The sequence below is a fragment of the Oncorhynchus gorbuscha genome, unplaced genomic scaffold (assembly GCF_021184085.1).
Source record: "Oncorhynchus gorbuscha isolate QuinsamMale2020 ecotype Even-year unplaced genomic scaffold, OgorEven_v1.0 Un_scaffold_8:::fragment_8:::debris, whole genome shotgun sequence".
Classification (NCBI taxonomy): Eukaryota; Metazoa; Chordata; class Actinopteri; order Salmoniformes; family Salmonidae; genus Oncorhynchus; species Oncorhynchus gorbuscha.
The window spans coordinates 69,143-84,167 of record NW_025745590.1 but is presented as its reverse complement, the minus strand read 5'-3'; the positions used below and the strand labels follow the sequence as shown (position 1 = coordinate 84,167).

Below are 15,025 nucleotides of genomic sequence, written 5' to 3'. Positions count from 1 at the left end.
TGAATGGTCTCGTCCTAACCACTACACACTGGCGATATTCATTCTTATATTCACCCTCAGTGCTGTGTCAGGCCTACCTTTCCTGAAGGCGTTACCCTTGCGGTAGCAGTCCAGAGCCCTCTGGTTGTTCCTGATCTTCTCAAACAGATCTCCTGCCTGATCATGGGAGAGAGGAAAGTTACTTAGTTCAACTCAACTTCCTCCCTCTCATTAAGTCACTTACAGCGCCTCTGGTCCATAACCAGATGGTTCAAGAGCAGAAAGAGAAAGAAACAGAGAGAGAGAGAGAGACATTCAGAGAGAGAGCAAGAGAAAAAGAGCAGACCGAGAGAAAAGCAGAAGGCCGACTAACATCCTCCCAGACACATCCTTTATTAAGACAGACATACACTTTCCCTGACATCGGTTCTGAGGAGAGGAGTCATCCACCACAGAGACACAGGCAGGAAACAAAGGTTCACGCTGTACACAGAGACACTGAGCTAGAACACATTTGTCTCTCTCTGCACCAACTTCACCTGCCTTACCAGAGACAAACCAACTTCTCTATCACACACAAATCACATTGCGAGACAATCACTCCGAGTCGCTCTGGGCCTCTCCATCAGGAGCGCATGGCAGGATCTAAGCAACCTTTCACCTCATTCCATTAAGACTTTTACTCTGTCGCTGGACACGATACTCGTCTTGAAGAAGCCTCGTGTAACGACAGCCGCCGAGTTCGCGGTGTGATTTTGCAGCAGTCATGACACCCACCCTCTCATAGAACTCTCCCTTGATGAGGGCAGCCGCGATCCTGTTGATGACGTCAGAGTTGGTGACCAGCTCCTCGCGGCTCATAGCCAATCGGGCGGCCTTGGCCGGTAGGCCCGCCTTGAGGTAGAGGTTGATGGCGCCCGTGAAGTCCTCCTCCCCCTCCTTGACCTCGCCGGCCTTCTCATCCTGGTTGGTCTCCATCAGCCACTGGTAGTAGCTGTGACGCAGGTTGTCCAGCTCTGGGTGGCCCTGGGAAGACACTCCTTCAATAAGGGCTATGTTGCAGTTTCATGGGGGAAAAGCTCTGTTATTATTATTAATTGTTTTGCAGATAGCTGATAAAATAACAATGCCGTGTGCGGGTAGTACAGTCTCTCAGTGTTCGTTTACCTTGGACTCAGCCACAGCGATGCAGTCGTCCCACATGTGAAGCTCCTGATACATCTCCATCACCTCATCAATGGCATTCTACAGAGCGGTCACACAACACATCGACACACATCCCGGTGAGACTGGGGAGGCTCTTCATGCTTTCCCTAGAGAGCAAACGCTTCACTGAGTTGTATAGTGTTAGACAGACATTCCAACATTCAAGTTACACCCTCCTACCTGCTCCATATAGTACACCTCAGCCAGTTTGTAGTTCTTGTCCAGCATGGCGAGGCGTGCTTTGACTTGGTAGAACTCGGTGCCATCACCACCCTGGAGATTAGACAAGGCAAGTGTCACATAAGACCAACTTCAACATGTTTCTGAAAGGCTACAGGGTATGGCATGTCCTTTCTATCAGACTGGGGCGGGCCGCCCTGCATTCAACAATGGTAAACAGGTGCTGGGGTTGCGTGTGTGTGCATTCATGTGTGTGATTCGCATTAATGGAGTTTAATAGCCCAGTGGAGCAGAGTGATGTAATGGATGGATTGACTGGCCTGGCCAGTCAGGGAGCAGCTGTGCTGGCAGGGGTGCCAATGTGTCCATGCTCCAGGGGGCAGAGAGACCCACACAAGGGCCCCAACAGACACCCAGGGCTGAGCCCCGTGGCCCCAGATGGGACACCTGGATTAGATTGCCTCCAACTCAGGGCCTGGATGACGATGGACCCAAACTAGAGCCTCCAACACTACTCAGTATATCTACTGCCAGTTATGAAGGGAGGTGTGGACCGGCGATGCATGACAGACCAACACACTACAGTACGTACGTATTCCTTTGAGACTTGGTCAGCGATGTTGTTAGTCTGGTTCAGAAAGCGAGCTTTGGAGACATCCCCCAAGGCAGCGAAGCACCTAAAAAACACACAAAACAACTTAAGGGACACTGAGGGCGCAGCAAAAACAAATGTGTACAGACAAAAAAACTCTTGACATAACCTCTTCAACAAACACCGAGGCCGTTCTATCGACAGCCTTCAGCCATGCTACAGCGCCGGGGTGAACATTTCAACGGCTTTCCAACTTAGGCTGCCTGTATCGCCAGCTTTCGGGGAAGTTGCATCACACTAATAAGCTGCGTTCGCAATCAAAAGAGGAGCATCTCTTTTTAGCTACCCTACCCTCCTTCATTTACATTCTCCTCTGCAGACAAAACCTTTTTTTCCCCCCTCTGCATGATTTATGTAAATCAACCCCCATACATCAGGAACGGCCGCTGCGTTACTGATGCCATGCTACAGTCAAATATAACTTTCACCCTGCAGAAAAAGACAAAGACAAAGAAGAAAAAAAAAAATCACAAAAGCTTAAGTAAGCACCACCAGGGTAAGTTAAGTGAGTCCTATTGAGAGAGATAGCTTTTTCTAGCCAGGGACACATCTTTCAACGTGGCACAGAGTACTCTCAGTTCTGGGTGAACTGCTTAGCGCTGTACTATTTCTCCCCCCAGTCACGTACGCATAGCTCAGATAAAAACACTGAGGAGGGAGGAGGCTGCTCCGGGTTAAACGTCTTCACGGGAGGCGAGTCACTTTTCACAAGTTAAAACGGAGAGAGAGCGAGAGAAAGGATTGTATTAGTAGATAAGCCTAACGGTGCTGTTGTTTAGGTTTTACCGAGCCCCCTCGGGGACACGCACGACGACATGAGTGGAGAGTGTGTATGTGTATGTTGAGGCATGAGTGGAGAGTGTGTATGTGTATGTTGAGGCATGAGTGACGCAGTATGCGTGTGGTCCCCCGTTGTGCTGACCTCTCTGCGATGTGGAGCTGGCGGGCCTCCAGAGACAGTTTGCTCAGAGTTTTCCACATGGCCTCCGTCTCCGAGGACATCTCCAGAGTCTCCAGGAACGCTGTAGCTCTGAGGGAACACACACACACACACACACACACGAGAGTCACAGCAGGACCATCCACAGGGACAGCTCACAGCAGGACCATCCACAGGGACAGCTCACAGCAGGACCATCCACAGGGACAGCTCACAGCAGGACCATCCACAGGGACAGCTCACAGCAGGACCATCCACAGGGACAGCTCACAGCAGGACCATCCACAGGGACAGCTCACAGCAGGACCATCCACAGGGACAGCTCACAGCAGGACCATCCACAGGGACAGCTCACAGCAGGAGCATCCACAGGGACAGCTCACAGCAGGACCATCCACAGGGACAGCTCACAGCAGGAGCATCCACAGGGACAGCTCACAGCAGGACCATCCACAGGGACAGCTCACAGCAGGACCATCCACAGGGACAGCTCACAGCAGGACCATCCACAGGGACAGCTCACATCCAGGGACAGCTCACAGCAGGAGCATCCACAGGGACAGCTCACAGCAGGACCATCCACAGGGACAGCTCACAGCAGGACCATCCACAGGGACAGCTCACAGCAGGACCATCCACAGGGACAGCTCACAGCAGGAGAGAGCAACAAAGTGTAACTAGAAATAACAGATTCAACAGAAAAACAACCCTCTTTTTTTGCAGCTATACGGTGACAGTTTGAACACAGGGAGTTTTCCACCTAAGCATTTTTTCGGTCCTCCTAAGTCCAAACAGCGTACAATTGAATTACCAAAATAAAAGCTACATAGTCAGAGAGAATTTAAGATTCCCAAAACAATGAATATAGCAGTATTCATTTTGTGAGTTTGTCTGAGCAAGATAACACAGTATTAGCCATGGCCAAATGAATAGAATTCATTGTATGAAATGTTCTGAAATGCACACATTTCTCTACAGTGTCAAGATGGTGGCTTGTAAAATGTTCTACAAAATTCAGCCGCTCAGAAAGGGGCCGACAGCACCCGTTGCCACGACCCCACCACCTAAGCCCCTCTTTGAAGAAGAAAAGTGGCAGTTGTCAAAATAGACTACATGCACTTCAAATAGGCGGCATTGAGTGTGGAATGCGGACCAAAATAGTTGCATTCTAAACCCACATTAATTCCACCCTGGATGTTGCACAATTAGGGATCTTATCAAAAACCAATTCAGCAACTGGAATTGTATTACATTGTAAGCTGCCACTTTTGTGCATTCCGAAAGACCCACTGCATTCTTAAAAGGTATATACTAACCTATAATAGTCGCCATCGTCAATAGCTGTTCCAAACTCGATAAGGCCCTCGTCCAAGGTGTAGGACACAGTGTTGACCCCCTCAGTCACAATCACCTCTGTCTTACCATTGGACCTCTCCAGATCCACCACATCCCCCTGTGGAAAACAGAGAGGCCAAATCAGCCCTATTCTCAGCCCTTGTAGTTCTACCTGCTAGGAGATAATTACACTGTGTGCCTTTCACTGCACTCAGAGACTTAATCAAAGGTTCGTCAAGACAGAGGAGGACAATAAGAACACAGGCATTACTAAATGAATGTTTCTGAGCGGCTGGGGGTGAAAAAGAAGAGCGACACACAGTCGGTCACATTGGGAATTAAACTTCAAGGTCTATAAACAGAAAGTAGTCAGCTCAGTAGTTCAGCCACACGGTGACGAACGTTAGCCCTGCCAGTAGCATTTGAGCTGGCCGGACCCTCCCCCCCACCCCACTGCCCCTGCGCTCACCCTGAGGGGGAACATGGTGGCTCTCTCTGGGCTGTCGATGTTGTACCACACACACAGGTTGCCTCTGTTCTGGCTCACCACCACGTCACTGCCAGGAACCCACTGCACGTAGGAGCAGAAGCTCAACACTGTGGTCTTAACACTGCTCTCTATGTCATACAGGTGGAGCTGAGGGAGAGAGGGAGAGAGAGAGAGAGAGAGATGTATTATATTATTATATTATTTATATATTCACTTTGTATGTTGTCTACCTCACTTGCTTTGGCAATGTTAACACATGTTTCCCATGCCAATAAAGCCCTTGAATTGAATTGAATAGAATTGAATTGAATTGAATTGAATTGAATTGAGAGAGAGAGAGAGAGAGAGAGAGAGAGAGAGAGAGAGAGAGAGAGAGAGAGAGAGAGAGAGAGAGAGAGAGAGAGAGAGAGAGAGAGAGAAGCAGGTATGTTACTCAAATAAACTCAAATCCGAGCAGTAATGCACCTTTCAAAACCAGAATTTCAGCTCTACTGGGTCCTCAACAACAAATTCTAAACCATAGCGAAACATCTGAGTACAATGAGCCACTTTTCAGTCAAAAGCTCCCAAAGGGATTCCCAATTAAAATGCTTGGCATCCTTTGCCCAGGGCGAGCACATCAAACAGAGCTCTAGGCAGCCCGTTACTTTGAGCTGCTGCTGCTGCCTCACCCGCAGCTTCTTGTCCCTGAAGAGTAGCTTGCGCCCCGTCTCATTGAGCTCCAGCCAGTCAATCTTGGAGTCGTGGTTGATGGTTCCCAGGTTGTATCCGCCGGCCAGATCCACTGTGAGTGGGAGGGAGAGAGATTACCTGAGCTGTGCCTCGAGGTCGTAGCAGCAATCAATGACTGGTGGCATCGAGAGACCGAGAAGGAAAACATTCTCAACTCCAGAGTTTGTACTAAGAGGGTAGGTGGTGTATCGTGTTTAAAGCCACATTATATATCTATATATCTGCTAGAGACAAGAGATAAAACGGTATGTTGTAAGTGAGGGGCCTACAGAACAAAGCCATGATGCAATATGAATATGTCAATGTTCACAGTAGTATACATCCACTCTGACAAACATCTATGATTCTCTAATGGATCATGTGACAGAAAGGTCTGGCATCGCTTCTCCTTTTATCCTGTAATCAAGCTTCTGAGAAGCTAAAATAGCATTTTCCAATTTACACTTTCAGAGCGAGGGAGGGAAGGAAAGAGGGAGGGAAGAGGGAGGGAGGGGAGAAGCGACAAAACAAAAAGAGAAACTGCTCCTGTCATTCAAAGGGGAGAAATAAATTGGATGGAGGTTGTTTCTCATTTTCACCACCTGAACAAAAAAACTGTTCAGCAGCGACAGAAGGAAATGCCTGGACTTAATTAGCACAGGAAGTGGACAGGGCTTGGGCAGATGGCGCTCAGCTCAGCCCTGCACTGCACTGTGGCGGGGTCTGGGCTTGGGCCGTGCTTTAGACTCTACACCGCCGCCCACCACCCGCCCACCATGGGGTCAGCGCCTAATTGAAAGGCCCGTTATCTGGAAGCGGCATATGCCTGTTTGTCTCAGCATCATTCTTTACCGGCCCTCACAGGCGCTAGTGTCTTAAGTTGCCCCAATGGAGAGAGGGGAGGAGTGGGGTAAGAGAGGGATGGGGTGGGCCCGCTAAAATCAAACAGTCGTTTACCTAATCAATACCTAGCAACGTGGGGACCAAGTCGCTCGGAGCAGCGCCTGCCTGCCTTTACATGAATGGGTATCATCCATCACAAAAAGGGCAGGTCAGCGTCTTTGTGTGTTAGACTCTCTTTATCTGCAAATAAGAATTGGATGGGAGGGCTGGGCTAGAACTTGGCCTTGGAGTGAAGGTGACCGACAATTTTAGTTAAAATATTTAGCAATTACTTCACACGGTCACTCTGGATGCAAATTCCTTCACTAGATAGTAATAGCCTCGATAAAAACACATGACAAGATTTTACATTTCTGGAAAAACTAAGCCTGAGAATAGAAAGCTGTAGTCAACAAGCACCAGAGTCATAACCTTGGCTTGACCTTGACCAGAAGACAACCCTTCTGCAGCACAGAAGTCATGTCTTCGTGTCCTCGGTTCGCCATCTCTAGGAGCATACACTCTGCATCACACATATTCATGACATTACACACACACACTTACCAATGGCAATGGTCTTGATGTCAATCAGGTAAGCTAACTTTTTGTTGCCTTCAACCCCCCTCTGTTTCCTCTCATTGAGACGAACACTAGAGATGCAGACACAGTAAGCAGAGGGGGAATGTTAAAACTGAACATCCAAACATTAGCACAGAAATATCTCCAATCTGACAATCTTGACAGCCTGAATACATTAGGATGGATTTGTAATGACTAACTTTGGGCACTGAAAACGGACTTGACAGCTGCATGCAAAACGCTTACCCTTCTCATGCATTCAAAGTATGCCCGACTGTCATGTGCAAACAAAAGCTCAACACTACCACCTAGTGACCATTCTTCACGTAAGAGTAGAAGACAAGCAAACAATGTCTCAGTGACGTTCGAAAATGCAACCGCTTTCTATAATATAATATGCTGTAAATATATGCATTACGAGGAGAATGAGTGAAAGCCAACCTGATTAGATGTGGGTTCATGAACTCAGTTCTCACTGATCCCAGGATGTCGTTGCTGCCGTACTCCACCAGCGTCAGCTCCCCAGCGTTGAAAATCATACACACCTGACACCACACATCACAGTCAGCAGCTGACTCCCTACCATTAGGAGAGAATTCTGAATTCCTATGTTCAAGAAGCAATGACAGGCAGTTAACAGGGACATGACGTGTATTTTATTATTCATCAGTTGGGATTGCAGAACCTGACAACTCCTCACTACAGCACATAAACTGCAGACAAGGCTAAACAGGGACAGAAGAATGGAATCGTACCGTTTCATTTTCAAAGAAGAATTTTTCATTCCCCCCGGAGCCTTGCCATGCAACCTGAAAAAAGAATGGAAGAGGGGTCTTTGTTTACCCGGGGCGAAGTGCGGTGGGCGTCACTTCCTGCTTTACACTACCTCACACACACATACATACTGCAGCCTGTTATCGCGTATGTCTGTCATTTTCGACAGCAGCACTCCAGCTCCAGTGAAGGCTCTTTGAGAATTATCCGTTAAACAGGGATTAGCACACCGAACCGTGACAGCCCTTGAACTTTTAAAACAAGTCCTTGGAACTTCCAATAGAGCAATTTGTTTCTCACTGTGCCACAGACAATATGGGAGAATATTCGCACAGAGGAGGGGACGGTGGCCCATAAAAAAACATCTCTTGCACTTAGTGTCTTGATTCTTCCAATGGCTCACTTCAAATTTGAGTCTGTATACCACACACATGAGCAGGTAGAGAAAGAATTACCTGAACTAGCAGAGTAAAGGATTCGTGAATGGCCGGACCATCATACCTCACTGAGCTTGTTGGAGGCCAGGTCTCCCAGTAGCAGGGTATCAGAAGTGTGGCCCACCAGATAGCGGTCCTTCCCCATGATCTTCACCTCGTCTATCTCATAGCCGTAGTGGGACTTCAGCACCACCCGCATCCCTGTCGACAGGTTCTTTACAATCACCTGGAGACACATTGTTCAGTTAGTAAGTCAGAGCCTCAAACCCGCAAGGAAATAAGTGACAAAGAACTGTTGGGAGGGTGGTGTGATGATAAGTGAAGCTCAATACAACCATGTCTCTGAGCCACAACTCAAGGACTCAAGTTGAACATACCCCGTCAGATTAACTGCAGTGCCCCGCTATCGTTCTGAACTGAAGGCGGTGAATACCACAACGTACCTGACTCAGTCCCACATAAGTCATCTCAAATTTGTTCTTGTAGATGCTCCTCCGTAGGCAGCAGTCAAACTGTTCCACTCCCCCACACAGTGTACCCTGAACACAGGGATTGACAAAAACATGTTTATGAAGCTGTCACAAAAGTTAGAATTGCGAAAAGCTGTGAAAGGCAACGTGTAGTCTACTTTCTACAGTACTGGGAGCTAAAATCAAGTATTTCATTACTGTTTGCGAACAGGTGTGTTCATTCATGTATGGTTACTCACTGCACAGAGGCGTGAGCCATCCTTCTTCCAGGCCAAGGCAGTGATGGTGTACAGGTTTGGAATCTCTTTAGGGGATGCTTCGTCCCATGCACCTTTCCGAGGACCCCAGTTGAAGACTCTCAATCTGAAATTATATAATTTGAACAAAACAGTTTATCACTCAGAACTTCCTGCTTCCAAGCAATGTAAGATACATTTGTAATATCATGCTTATTACTTGTATACTGATGTATCAAAATGAAGACTGACCGGTCATAGCTGCCGATGACCACAGACTGTCCACTGGGACTGGTGGCAGCCACAGTGAACTCTTTCTCCGAGCGGTCTCGGCTGTAGTCAAAAGTCTGCTGGATGTGACCCTCCCTGCCATAGGCCACTATCTTCTTGTCACATCCAGCCACTATGATGCTATTGGTGCCCCATGCCAAGGCATATGGTGGGCAAGGGTGGGTCAACAATTTGCCCTGTAAAAAGATTGGAGAGACATGCATCAACGCATCTACCTGATAAGATGTTTTTTTGTTAACAGTGAAATGTGAGAGCAAAAGGTTTGACCCAAGGAGTACTATGAGAAAATTCCAAGGGACACATTGAAATGATTTAATGTCCGTATTGGGTACAGTACCTGAGATTCTCCTGAGCCTTCGTCATCAAAGAAATATCTTACAACAGTCCCGTCTGCATGGCCTGAGAGCATGCCCTTCCCAGAAACACTAGCAGACAGAGAGGAGTACAGCATTAGAGCTACAACATCAGACTATAACTTTGAATGAGAGGGTTTAAAGAAAGAAAAAGAAAGGCACATACTTTGAAGTCAATGAGACAACATAGGAATCTGTCCCGTAGACCGTAGATGACTTGTTTGTTTTTGTGTTGGCAAGGCGAACCTGGGAGGAAGCAAACTAAACTTATCAAGATCCAACACAATGTTCAGAAAACTCATAGTACTTCCTGTTATTGAAAATACTGGCAGTAAAAAAACATTGATTGTGTAAATGACTTACCTTTCCCTCCGTTAATCCAAAAACGATAGCGTGTTCTGCTGGCCATAGCAAACAAGTCAGAGCACTCTGGAACACAATGAGATTGCTTTTAAATTGACTGTTGTTTGTATTAACTCAAAAGAGAGCTTGGACATAGTTCTATCTCATCCCAGAAATGTGTGATTACTTACTGTCTGTACAAATTTGTTGCAGATGACCTTTTTCTCGCCCCTGTGAGAAATAAAGAAGAAACATCACACTTGAAACAAAGAGGTGGTAGAGAGGGCCATCTGTGAATCTAAACCCAGCCGAAATACAAATACCAGAAGCATTCTTACCATTCCTCTCCGATTTTGTAGACATAGATTATGTTATCAGTTTGGGCAATGGCAATTTTTGTGGAGTCAGGAGAAAATGCCATGGCCTTGACAACATAGCTCTTCTTTCCATACTGCAAGAAGATACATTTCACAAGACCATTATCATTCTATCGAAAATCCAGATTCAGTTGCAAGCTGTGTGCGAGTGTTTCTGGGAAAAGCTTCCGGTATCAAACTGGTCAGATAAAAAGTTGTGTGTACACCATTGATGAGAGGATTACATGATAGTCAAACTTGACAACTGAGATGCCTACTAACCTTAGAGTCTGCAGGCTTAGTAGAGAACTTATCCCTTTTCTCTCCTTGCTCATCGTACAGTAAGACCACTCTGTCCACAGTGCATACAGCAAATTTGCCATTATTCGGTGCCCATGTCATACAAGTCACTTTTGCAGCTCCCTCCTGTGGTAAAGGGACAACAAATTGGATACCATGTCAGTATAGTTACTTCACATGGGTAACTAGCTGTAACCTCAGTGAACCTGGCAGTGTTTTTCTTCAATCCTGCCTCTGGACACACACCAAAAAGTCTACACACCCTGACCTCTAGGACCTTCAGTTGAAGAAAAAAAATGGACATAAATTAGCTAACGTTAGTAAAAAGTTATCTAGCTAGTTAAGGACACTTGCTGAGGCTTGCTAGATATCAATCAAGCAATCAATCAAATGTATTTATCAAGGCCTTTTTACATCAGCAGATGTCACAAAGTGTTATACAGAAGCCCAGCCTAAAACCCCAAACAGCAAGCAATGCAGACGCACAAAGACATTGTTCATCTGGATATCGCCACATGAAACCGAATCTCATCGGGATCCAGTTGTATACATTTCACATCTGTATTATTCTGGATTATTGACGCTGGTGAAACCTATGCTGTTCCCTTTTAAGGTGGGAATTGAATAAGTAATTGTGCCTAAGTGACAGTATACTCTGCACCACATGTGTGCCATCAGACCATCTGAAAGACATGACCAGATTGAGAAAAGTGCTGTGAGATGAAGGGACAGATAACAGCAATAGCCTAGGTTAGAGACCTAAAGGCACTAAGTGTGGAGATTTCTGTTTAGTGTGATGCAGGAAAATAAGAGACTGCTACACATTCAGTACATAACACATCGAGGCATACTAGGGCTAGCTAGCAGCAAGCTAACGTTAGTCATCAAAGCATTCTAGTTTGTTAGCTAACGTTAGCTGTGGTGGTTAACGTTACTAGCTACTGTAGTAGTAAAATGGCCGAGCTTACTTGGGGCGTTAAAAGCGTCTTCAGATGCTTTAGTTGCATGGTTGAAATCTATACTAATCTATGTAACTGATGTAATGTGTAGTCTTTATAATATAATCCCGAAGTTACTGCTGTTTACGTTAGCTAACGTTAGAATTGGTTATGTTGATAATGGAGGCAGACATTTTTCAAAACATCCGTTCACCCTGGTTACAGTTGTCTGGCACGTATGTGGGCGTGTTACCCAAAAACGTCTGACGACAGCACGCACGAATGTATGCAGAGCTTGGATATATATATCTATGTTTTACATTTTAACTATAAAATATTTGTAAATATAATAACAGCTAGCAAAGCTAGCTTGACATCGAAACGCATCAAATAGAACAGTGCTATGGAAATGCAAAAAAAACTACATTGGAGATGCCGGGGATTGAACCCGGGGCCTCATACATGCAAAGCATGCGCTCTACCACTGAGCTACATCCCCATTCTAACGCTTAGCCTCGGAATAGCTGATATGATATCGCTATTAGCTGTTTAAGATGGGTGAAAAAGTGAGATCTTACACGATTCAAACAGTGCATCATTTTTTAACCCTCCTATTATGTTGAGGGTCAATTTGACTCATTTCCACGTTTTAGTTGTCTAAAATATTAGCTACCCTCTTTTTCTCCATGAAATTAAATTACTTTTCCTCATTTAGGGTCATGAACCTAACTTCAAAATGTGGACACGCTGATGTCTTGTGGAATGTCTGTGTAGATTGTGTACACAAACACAATGTTATGGGTAATTTTGACTGCCAAATCAAGGCAAAGGTAAGAATCTCTGGATTATGAAACAGATGGAGATATTTGTGATGTTCCTCTGGGTACCAGCTCAAGTGGGAGTAGAGGGGAATGAGGAGGTGGATGTGATCGCCAAGCAGGCTCTTAAACATCCTAACGTTGAGCTGGAATTGTCAATCAGTAAAGCAGAAGCGAAGGAGTTGATAAGAACAGTGGTTAAAAATAAGTAACAAGAGTTGTGGAACAGGGAGAGGAAGGGAAGACCCCTGTATAAGATCCAGGAAAAGGTGGGGGCAGGGAGATCCTCAGGCCGAGTGTTATGCAGGTGAATGAGGACCCAAAAGCGACTTGGCGAAAACAGAGTCTTTATTCCAGTAAAGGAAATAGGCAATACTCCTGGACAATCAGAGCAGAAAACAAAACATAAAAAACTTAATTCCACTCGTAGTGACGAGGACAGACTGGAGACTCGACCATTAACTGTAGGTTGCCTCGGGAAGGCACCGACCGTAGCAGACTCAGACACCTGCTCACACGCAGCATCTGAGGGAAACAAGACACGACAGGGCGAGACAAAGACACAGCACGGCGAACATAATACAAGGATCCGACAGGACAGAAACGGAAAACAAGGGAAGAAATAGGGACTCTAATCAGAGGACAAGATAGGGAACAGGTGTGAAAAGACTAGATGATTGAGTAGGAGAATAGGAACAGCTGGGAGCAGGAACGGAACGATAGAGAGAGGAGAGAGAGGGAGGGAGAGAGAAAAAGGGAACGAACCTAATAAGACCAGCAGGGGGAAACGAACAGAAGGGCAAGCATAATGACAAGACAATATAAGACAAAACATGACACTGAGAGAGAAGGAAGGAAAGTGTAGTCACAAGGCTGAGACTGGGACACACAAGGCTCAACAGTACATTGAAATTGGTGGGGAAACATCCGACTGTGATCATTGTCAAGAGGAGATGGAGACAGTGGAACGTGTTCTATTACAGTGCCAGAAATATGGGAGGGAAAGGGAGCAATTGTTGTTCAATTTGAGGAGTAATGGGGTTGAAGAGCCAGGATTAAGTGAACTGCTGGGAAAATCTTCAGGGGATGTTGTATTTATTTCAGTGGTGATTTTAGCATTGATATCCTGGTGGGGCAAACAAAAAACAATAACATTGTAGATGCATGCCAGCAATTCCAATACACAACACTAAACAATACATTAATTGCACTATAATGGTGACAAACGGTGCCCAACAGCAGTCCCAACACCTTACAACTGCTACACCTGACAATCAGTGGAGCCTTGTCTGGCAGCGAAAGAGTTAATTCAGCCTCATTTACTGCCTTTGAAAAAAACAGCTGATATGGCTGACTTTCTTAAACAAATGTGGTTTCTACTGACAATTGAGATGTACAAACGATGCCATAAGGGAACGACGAGTGGATAAGAGGCAATCCGTCATTTCGAAGGACGGACTTGGTCAATACAACTATTTATTCAGCACTTTTGAAATGTACAGCAACAGAATTCAGAATATGGACAGTTCTTACAATTGTCTCCCTGTACACCAAGTCAGAACAGTAAGATAAATAAAGGGGGCATATAAGCAATGAAAGCTCTTACAATATTTGATGATTACATTTCTCTAAAACAGGCTATAGGCTACATTTGCACTACCATGTCAGAACAGTAGGCGAAAGTAGGGGAAACGGGGACAAATTATTAGGTTGAGGCACATGGGTTACTAACAGCTTACTACACAACATACACTTAATATTACTTTCTTAGCTACCATATACATATCTCCCTGGTATATTACATCATTTAGGCAGCAGCATACAGTACATTTTTGTACTCACCTTGTCGTGCCTTGGACTTCACAGATAATGAGGATATCTTATTAGTCTGCCTGTTTTCAAACATCTTACAAGGTAAGCTTCGATTTGGTCTGTGTTTGAGATATAGCTACATGGGGGGCATCAAATTAGTCCTTAGGTTGTTAGGAACCACACCTGACACCACACTAAAACATCTGCCCATTTCTAGTTGTTAGGTCTATCAAACCCATTTTTTCCCTGATATTGTTCACATGTTGTGGAAGCCATTTGATGTGTTTCCAGCTCTAGTCAGCAATAATTCACTTAAAGCTTGTCAATGAAAGATGACTTTCAAAATAAAAATAAAAGTTATTTTGTGTGTGCTTGAGCTTGTTTATTCTGAACTATATACTGTAACTCCTATCTTCTGATCATTTCCTCATAATCTTCCAGATGTCATCTTTCCAAATATACCAAGTTCTTGCATGTCAGAATCATATAATTACACATGAATAGCAGTTACTTTTGGGTATGCCTATTTAGGCGGAATTCTACATTTTGCCATTACATTTAAGAAGATATATTATCAAACGGCAATTGAACCGTGAGAAATCACCTGCTGTGTGTAGAGACCAGCGGTCCCGGTTGCTGTCAGCTGGAATGTTGTCATTAATGCATTGTTTGAGTGGTTGACAAGATGCATTCTGGTCGGCGGCCAGTCACCAAAAACCGCGCCGCTTGAAAAACTGCTTGCGTTTTTCCGCCCACCACCCTATTCCCAATGAAGTCTATGAGACCTCTTTGCCACTTACCGCAGCCTGTCTGTAAGAACCTTAAGTGTTGTGGTGTTCTGTTTTTTTGCTACCACTTTTCCCAGTTGTGTAATGCTGTCCTCCTGCTTATTCTAGGGTTCAGATTGAATGCAGTGGTAAACGTGCTGCTCATAATTGACAGCA

The 15,025-nt window shown here is 45.4% G+C and overlaps 1 protein-coding gene and 1 non-coding gene across 2 annotated transcripts in view; both read right to left on the bottom strand.

Moving 5' to 3' along the window:
- LOC124019351 (intraflagellar transport protein 172 homolog) overlaps positions 1–11,675 on the bottom strand; it is a 28,405-nt gene extending 16,730 nt beyond the window's left edge. The window contains exons 1-23 of the mRNA XM_046334670.1: positions 11,482–11,675; positions 10,496–10,639; positions 10,196–10,308; positions 10,049–10,088; positions 9,879–9,944; positions 9,682–9,761; positions 9,500–9,587; positions 9,124–9,338; positions 8,875–8,998; positions 8,609–8,704; positions 8,230–8,391; positions 7,710–7,763; positions 7,396–7,499; positions 6,940–7,025; positions 5,454–5,566; positions 4,762–4,929; positions 4,274–4,410; positions 2,940–3,047; positions 1,958–2,042; positions 1,366–1,458; positions 1,147–1,224; positions 757–1,005; positions 78–156 (exon numbers count right to left, since the gene is read on the bottom strand). Coding sequence (XP_046190626.1) covers positions 78–156; positions 757–1,005; positions 1,147–1,224; positions 1,366–1,458; positions 1,958–2,042; positions 2,940–3,047; positions 4,274–4,410; positions 4,762–4,929; positions 5,454–5,566; positions 6,940–7,025; positions 7,396–7,499; positions 7,710–7,763; positions 8,230–8,391; positions 8,609–8,704; positions 8,875–8,998; positions 9,124–9,338; positions 9,500–9,587; positions 9,682–9,761; positions 9,879–9,944; positions 10,049–10,088; positions 10,196–10,308; positions 10,496–10,639; positions 11,482–11,520 — 2,521 coding nt within the window. The 5' untranslated portion in view covers positions 11,521–11,675. The remainder of the gene's footprint in view (positions 1–77; positions 157–756; positions 1,006–1,146; positions 1,225–1,365; positions 1,459–1,957; positions 2,043–2,939; positions 3,048–4,273; positions 4,411–4,761; positions 4,930–5,453; positions 5,567–6,939; positions 7,026–7,395; positions 7,500–7,709; positions 7,764–8,229; positions 8,392–8,608; positions 8,705–8,874; positions 8,999–9,123; positions 9,339–9,499; positions 9,588–9,681; positions 9,762–9,878; positions 9,945–10,048; positions 10,089–10,195; positions 10,309–10,495; positions 10,640–11,481) is intronic.
- Positions 11,676–11,878: 203 nt separating this feature from the next.
- On the bottom strand, positions 11,879–11,950 carry trnaa-ugc. Its single transcript has one exon. It is a non-coding gene; the product is annotated as a tRNA-Ala (tRNA).
- Between the last annotated feature and the right edge of the window lie 3,075 nt (positions 11,951–15,025).